Source organism: Apaloderma vittatum, unplaced genomic scaffold, assembly GCF_000703405.1.
Source record: "Apaloderma vittatum isolate BGI_N311 unplaced genomic scaffold, ASM70340v1 Scaffold41353, whole genome shotgun sequence".
Lineage (NCBI taxonomy): Eukaryota > Metazoa > Chordata > Aves > Trogoniformes > Trogonidae > Apaloderma > Apaloderma vittatum.
Genome location: NW_009708161.1, coordinates 1 through 8,290, shown reverse-complemented (window position 1 = coordinate 8,290; position 8,290 = coordinate 1). Strand labels below are relative to the sequence as shown.

The window sequence follows — 8,290 nt, the reverse complement described above, 5'->3', positions numbered from 1 at the left end:
AGGGAGAAATTTTATGAAGTTTAACAAGAGCAAGTGTAGAGTTTTGCTCTGGCAGGGGGGCTGGACTAGATGATCTTTTGAGGTCCCTTCCAAGCCCTGACATTCTGTGATTCTGTGAAGATGATCATCTACTGTATTCTGGCCCCAATACATATTGCCTCCTCTGGTGAGGATGGACTTTACTGATGACTGGGACGCATGGGTTCTTTCTTGTGTGATTATAATGAAAGTCTGTGAATTTTTAAATTACATTGTAAAATAAAGAAGTGGCATACTGAACTGTTGTTTTTCTGAGATCCCAGAAGAACATCTTTTAGTGAGCAATCTGTCTCCACAAAGCTTATACTCCCAAATGTCTTCCAAGTCTTGTACGTATCTGACTGTTTCATTTCAGTTGTTTCTACAAAATGGCTATGGCTTGAAGTCTGAGCTGGCCAAGAACTAGGAAACTTCTCAGGCAACACTGTGGGAGATGTCTGGACTCACCCTACAAGACCTACCAGAACTTACCAGTGCTGTTCATTGCAGGAAGAGGACAAATTATTTTGTCACAGTTTAAACCCAGCTGGCAAATAAGCACCACACAACTGCTCACTCACCTCCCTCCCTGTCCACTGGGATGGTGGAAAGAATTGGGGGGAAAAAAAAGTAAATTTGTGGGTTCAGATAAACACAGCTTAATAGGACAGAAAAGGAAATAATAATCATAATAATAAATAAACTTGTGATGCACAATTCAGTTGCTTCAATACCCGCTGACCAATGCCCAGTGAGTTCCCGTGCAGCAGCCCCTGCCTGGATTTCCCCCTTAGTTTATACACTGAGCATGATGTCATATGGTCTGGAATATCCCTTTGGTCATTTCAGTCAGCTGTCCTGGCTGTGCCTCCTCCTAGCTTCTTGCGCCCTCCCCTGCCCACTTGCTGGTGTGGGTGGGGTGAGAAGCTAGAAAGTCCTTGACTTAGCATAAACATGGCTCAGCAACAACTAAAATACCATTGTGTTATCAACATTATTTTAATTCTAAATCCAAAACACAGCACTGTACCAGCTATTAGGAAGAAAAATACTCTATCCCATCCAAAACTAGGACATGCTGCAGAAGAGAGATTTAGTCTCACCTTGTATCCCTTCTCTCAGACTCTCCAGTTGACATGTTTGAGCAGCAACCACATTCCGCCTCTGCTTTTGGACTCCACATTTCCCCAGTACAACGCTGTTCACACACACTCACCTAGCTATGTCTTTCCTGTGGTGCTACTCTCCATGGACCTGCCATGCTTGATGTAATTTGGATTCTACCAGACATACCGAGGGCCCTCAGGGACAGAGGGCAATAGTTTACTTAGAGACAAAACTCGGAACACAACTGGGCTCATTGAGATGCCACTGTCACACAATCCTCCAGCCAGCTAGGTAGTCAGTCTCTAAAATTTCCTCCCGATAGTCAGTCTCTAGTGGGACAATCTCCTCTTGCTGTTTCTGCTTGCTGGAGGTGGGATACTCAAGAGAGTTTGTGAAGGAATTTGATGTTTCTTAGTCCTCTTACCTGAAAATGCTGAGCACTTGCTGGCTAGCATGGCTAGATAGATTTTCATCTTCAGAGTTCCCGGTGGTTTTCATCCTTGTAGTTTTAAAATAGCATTGTATTTTCTATACATAGAAAAGCAACTTTTTCAACAGGAACAAGATTTAGTCCTTACTCTCCCACTACCGCTTTATCTTGAGGAAGTTTTCCCTGCGACACGTCTCCCCCTCGTGGCCCTCCTGTAATCCTGTCAAGGAAACACAATCAGCAGAGAAACACTGTATTATTTTTCTTTAAAATTTTCTATGCCTCGATCACATAGACTCCTAGATTTTCCAAGAGAATGTTGGATTGCATGTGGGGAGTCGATCTCTTCATCAAAGCAACTATAGAATGTACCTGTGATTAAAATAAGACACTGATCAGCAAGCAGTTCTACAAAACCAGACCCAAGCAGGAGTGTCACTGGAGTATATTTAAACCCGCCTTGAGCCTGCTCTTGCCTTGCTATAAACATACAAATCAGACTGGGCCTCTGACTATGAGGAGGTGTGATGGGACAGACCAGGAAACTCCACATAGAGCATTCACCAGGTGAGGTAAGTATAATGGTTTTACTTTCACGTGACTGTATTTACTGGCCTACCATCACTCAGTTCCCTGGATCATCTTGGTCTTGAGCCGTGAGGAACAATACCTGTTAACAACAGCTGCGTGAACGCTGAAAATTCTAATTTTCAGTCATGATGCCAAAAGCATGCCTTTGGAGACTTGAGAAGTGCTGATTAGGGCTCACAGCTAGGATGTGTGTACGCCAGACTGTTGCATTGTACAGTTATAATCTGCTTAATTACCAACTTCCAGTTCTTTGCTGAGCAGAGGAAGAACTCTAGCCCTTTTGCCCCTCAGAATGTGTTCTCGTTTACCTAGCGCTAACCTATCCTTGAGTGAAAACCTTTCCAGCCAAACACTCTGAAAATCCTCACATCTTACTCCTGTGTTAGGAAAACTTCCCACCGGGCTGCTGTCACATCCATAGCTGCCTTTGGCAAGACAGCATCCTCCAGGCGCACATTATGGAAGTCTTGCTGCCACCACAAAGTAAGCTTTGTACATTAAACCACACTTAGGAAGGGTGAGGCACACAACCATCTCCGCTTTTCTTTTTTAAGACCAGCAGCCCTGAAACATCTTCACTACTATGGTCTCAAGAGGAAAAGATGCCCTACAGAGCCCACGGCAGCTGGAAGGACTAGAAGATGTAAAACACAAAAGAGAGAGATGTGCTATTCTTGGCCACATCAGGAATTTACACAGCAAGGCTGCTATTATGATCTTCATGACAATGAATTCTTCTTGCTATGAAACTATGAGTTTTGGCACTCCAAGTGAAACATGGACAGTATGTGTCAACGGAGGGTGAATGGGACTCATCTTAAGACAGAGTAGGCTGCCATATGTCCAGTTCCATTCCCAGCTTGGATCTGCAGCCTCTGTCTCCCATTGAGTGTCGGAGCATATAGTACACATCTGACAAGGGAGTGGACTTGCAACTACATTGGCAGTGTGCTGCTGTTAGAGCACGGACCGTGTCCAGGCCACATTGGATGCTTTATTTGCATGTTACCTGCAATGAGCAGAACTTACTTGGCTTGCTGCTATGTGATAGGACAAGTCACCGGCACTTAGGGCTTGATATTATTCTTACTGCATGGAAATTACAATTCTCTAGACAGCAGATGGCCAGCTCTCCATTGTACCTCCTTGGGATACAACTCTGTCATCCCTCCATCTTGACCTCGGCACCCAGACAGAGTTCAAAGCCAGCTGCATGCCTGCAGTGGAGAGCAATCCCTTCACGCGTCAGCATCCACCCGATGCCTCTAGCATCATCTTCCCAGAAAGAGCAGGTAATCAAAGAGATATTTCAGCTCCAGATGATGTCCATCTACTCAGAACCATTTCTAACCTGATGCATATCAGTAACTTCTTTATTCTTAGAGACAAGTAGGGGCCAGAGGCCAGAGTGGGGACTTAAACGGGATCAGGGACTACACTACCAGTCAGATATAAGTGCAAAAGGCTGTAACAAAAATTCTTATTCCCCCAAGGAACAGAGGAGCTCTGAGCTGCACCCTCAAGGTTTTACACCAGCAATCAAACACGTGTGATTCTTCTCCACAATGTCAAAGAGAAATAACATTACTATAAAAATCACTGGTGAGTCTGGCTGAATCACGTTCAGCTCTCATATAATCTATAGATGCACGAAACACTGGAGAAACAGGGCTTTTAGACCATCTACCACCTTGTGATACCACTTTCCAGCATTAAGATCACCAAGCAGGACATTGTTCAGTCTCTAGGCACCAAGATTTTAATCTGGCTGGCTAGATCCTCTTGTCTAGCAGAACTGCACACATATTGTGAATTCTGAGAAGATGGTGATCTGTTAGATTTTAAAACATGGTGCTGCTCTACATAGTATAATCTTCTCCAACACAGAAACAATAACTCACCCATTGATACCTCTTTCTGTTGGGCTGGAGGATGTTGCCTTCATAATATTAAAATGTCCAACTTGCTTTCACAGGTAGAAGAGTCATCAATGAGCTAACTGCCCATAAGAAGCAATACAGACACAGATGGCTGGATACCTCCAGGAGATTTAAACTCCGTTCTTTAAATCTGCTCATTCCAGAAAGGCCTTTCTTCAAAGGGAACTCAATCCCTTCTCAAACCCTACATCAAGGCCATTTCAAATAGTATTTTATATTTTAAGGCCAGGATTTTTAAAGTCATGGTGAAGGTTCTCAAAGATATCTGCTTCACTGCTTTTAAATAGCACTAGGGAAAAGTATCTATTTTGATGACTATTTACAGTGGCTGTACACTGACTAACAGCATTATGATCTTAACCACACTGGCACCTGTCTAGACATTCCTCTAAACAGCCTGTAGGATGTTCGGGCTGCTCCTCTCCTACATCAGGACTCACACCATCTTTGACTGTAACTCACTCAAAAGCCAGCTGGAGCTGGTCAGGGTCAATAGATACATAAAAAATCCCACAGCTTGGAGAAGGAGTACCTGTTCAGTACGAAGGCCTCTGATAAATTTGTGATTTGGAACACTGTTAATCTGGTCAAGAAAGAGCTTTTTGTGCTGGGCTTGTCTCTCCAAAAATTACTAGGATCAAAATTCATCAGTAAAGTAGAGAAAGGACCTCCTAAGTTAACTGAGTATGTGATAAAGCAACACTTCTTTCAATTTCACCTGAGGTCCAGGCAATCAAAGAACATAATTGCAGGAATACTTGACGCAGAATTTCAAACATGTTCTTTTCTAGGATCTCCAGTAGCTGGAAGGAGTTTGTCTTTATTAACAGTCCCTTTGAAAAAATAAAAAGACAACTTACATAATCATTCCAACAGGAATTTGAGATTCAAGAGAGACAAATACAGCAAGTTTTTTATTTTTAATTTATAATTATTAGTCTCTCTAGTTCAAACAGATAAAGGTGGATACCAAAACGAGGTGTTTCAATATCATGCTCGTAACTCCAAAGGTCTGTGTATCTTCTCAATGCAGAGCTCAACAAAGTTAAAAATGAAGTTTAGGTCCTCCTGATACTAAGGAAAAATATCTTCACAGGTTATGGAGAGCTTTTCCTAGACAGATTATTTCATGTGGGACATGGGACTAGCACACCGATAGCCAGTATCAACATATGGGTTAGAGACAAGCGTCTACTTTTCACTGCAGAACTGAGTTAAGAGAACCTCCTGAGAAGAGGAAAGTATTATTCAGCCTTAAGTCTGAATACAGCCTACTGTATTCGATAGAAAAAGTTACCAGTCTTGATGTTAGCTGTAAACAAATCCTTGTCAACACAGAGAATTGCTGCTGTGCAACTTAAAACCGAAATCAGTCTGATTCACAGCCAAACTTCAACTTAAAGACTGTTGTAATTTCATCGTTTCTCCAGTTTTTTGTACTTGGCTTCTGCAGAAGGAAAAATAACAATGTTTTAGGACTCGATAGGTAAAAGCTTTGAATCCTGTAAGATGCTATACATCTTAAAATCCAAGATAATTTACAGTACTGCTCAGGGTAATTTTCTACTAGAGCATTTAGGCAAATACAATTGCATAATAATGTTTTTAAGAACCAGGTGCCTAAGTCATGACAACTAATACCAATTTAAGCCAAGGGCACTTGGGTGTCTGGCGGAACTATAAACCACTCTGTTTGCAGGGTTAAACACCTGTCTTTAAAATTCCTGTCAGTGCATACTGCAAAAGAGAAATCAAGCCTCACAAATAAGCTGTAGTCCATTAATACTTGTTCTAGTCCACTTCCATGTAACTTGTTACTTTAATCTTTTCTCAACACTTAACACTTCACAGCAGTATATGCAACTCTGCAGCTCAGACTTGTTAAACAGAGTTGTTTGTCTTTTTAAAGCTCCTGCAAGGGACTATGGTACTAGGTAGTAACAATAGAGGACAATAGTTACCAAGTTTTTTGGAATATGCATCCAATTTATAAGCTGCCTGCTCCAGAGCTGCAACCTGCTCCTCAATTAGGTTGATTTGTTCCAGATATGGCTGAAGAGCAGCATCTTAAAAAAGCAGAAAAATTGTATCTGTCAGTTCTCAGTAATCCACTTCAAAGAAACAGTTCACACTTGAAAAGCAAGAATTTCTTATGGTATTCTTCACACAGAACAACTGAAAAGCTCTTCCCTTCCCCTGCCCCAAAATCAAGTGGTGACACTGAGAGCCATGTTCCAGCAAAGTATTAAATGTTTAAGAGTGCTGGTTAGACTCAACACAAGTAACAACACAAAGTGAACCAAAAGAAGTGCTATTTCCTATCAGCTACAAAATTCAGAGTAAAACAGGACATAAATTCAGACATGTTTTCTTACGCTAGTCTACACACTCTGTAGCTATAGAGAAATACACAAGACTGTCACTTCATAGCAGCATCTCTATATCAGGGAGTTTTCTTTCCTTCAGCACCTAATGAGCATGAACTGACTCTCAGATACTTCACTTCCAAAACAAGTGAACTATTCATTATACACCTACTTTATTTGGTTTACTTACATTTTTGATTTAAATCCTTCAGATTTCTACTGATGTTTATAGCAATATCTTTCATTTCTAGGTACTTCAAGCTAGTCAGCTTGTTCATGTTTTCCAAGAGTTTGTAGTCTTCACTGGTGGCTTAAAAAGAATAGTTTATTTTAATTAAAAGTTGATGTGGGTTGAACTGGATATAGATTCTTCATGAGGACAAGAGATTTCACAACAGCCAAAAGTAATAAATAGTTTAGATTGTAATACAGGTATTAGCATAATGCTTTACAAAAAAAAGAGATTACATTTTGTGAATTGTAAAAATCAACTGGACTGATGAATACTTATTCACTTGCAAATTTTTTTGGGTAATTCCTCACATTTCTACTCTTATTCTCTCAGTTACTTATGTTTACAAAACTGACAGCACAAATACAGACTAGTTTTCTGCACCATATACTTTTCAAGCCCATGCACACCAGCAGCACTGTGCAGTCTTTTTAAAATTAGAACCTATGGAATCCACTAACTTGTTGAGCAGTTCACTCTGCTCCAGTTAATGTTGCACAGCACTCTATTCTAACGCATGAATGTTGTAAAACATGTACAAATCCTTGCTCTCACTCAGAAACAAAACAGCTGCATGTCGCACTCTCAGTTGTGCTTCTCTTCTAGTCCTTCTTAACCTAGACTCCTTTTGTTCGTTAGCTTGCTTTTCCATGTACAAGTTCCTACAAGACTAAAAAGAACTATTTTCAAGTTGTTTGTATCATACTGAATTCTTCTGAAAAACATCTGCACCGCTTCTGACACTTCATTAATGTGATTAATCTCAGTGCTGTTAGCAGTCTACCAACACACCAGATACGAACTTCCAGTCTTACTAAGCATGATGTAGATAGGTAGAGTTTAGGCCAATTACACAATGGGTTTATTTAAAAGAAAATTAGAAGAAACAAAAACTCACTTGCAGCTCAGTATCACAGTGCCTTACCTGTCAGTTCACCTGTTAAGTAAGTGGCCATTTTGCTGAACATGTCTTTACAGAGCTCATTGATGTCTGCCTCTGCTGGTTCCTTAGCTTCCTCTGCTGTTTCAACAGCAGGATCCTCTAATCAAGGTACAGACATTACAGGGTTAGGGGAAAGTTAGCAGGTACAGAAAGACATCTTAAAGATTAAAAGGTCCCACTTGTTTCCTTTCAAATTGACTACACCTACTTTCCACATAAGTTCTCTCCTTGACAGTAAGGGGTAACAAACCTAAGCCGTTTCTAGAAGTAGCATCAAGATGATTTCAAACTATTCGTTTAAGGCCCATTTGAAGGACAGGCACCAGGCCGACTGCACTTGAACCTATCAGCCAGCTCCTGTGCTTACAGGATGGGAAAGGAACTTGGGGAGAGCTTTCCTGCGACTTTGTGCACGAGCCTAGCCATGTTCATTTCTAGTCACTGGACACAACAGCAGCTCCCCCAGGCCGTTTCACGAAGGGTTAGAACGGACCACCACCGTTTTCCTTCTCCGACCCCATTTCTACCACAGCCCGCCCTTGCTCAACTCTTCGCGGGGGCAGTTCACTGCCTCTTCCTCAGACCGACACGTCTCTCTTCCCTCCCTCGGCAGCTTTTTGCCAGCTAGAACACGAGGGCTGCCCGGAGGGCCGCGGCTCCCGA

General features: G+C 41.7%; 1 protein-coding gene across 2 annotated transcripts; it reads right to left on the bottom strand.

Moving 5' to 3' along the window:
- Positions 1-4,859: 4,859 nt before the first annotated feature.
- On the bottom strand, positions 4,860-7,722 carry BLOC1S2 (biogenesis of lysosomal organelles complex-1, subunit 2). 2 transcript variants are annotated; one of them, XM_009866447.1, is made up of 4 exons: positions 7,610-7,722; positions 6,643-6,762; positions 6,048-6,152; positions 4,860-5,533 (listed from the first exon to the last, which is right to left on the bottom strand). In XM_009866447.1, exons 1-4 carry the CDS (start codon positions 7,650-7,652, stop codon positions 5,502-5,504), a joined length of 300 nt encoding a protein of 99 aa, XP_009864749.1. In that variant the 5' UTR covers positions 7,653-7,722; the 3' UTR covers positions 4,860-5,501. The 2 variants fall into 2 exon arrangements, with proteins under 2 accessions (XP_009864749.1, XP_009864751.1); XM_009866449.1 differs by having other exon boundaries at positions 5,502-5,530; positions 7,610-7,712.
- Positions 7,723-8,290: the final 568 nt, after the last annotated feature.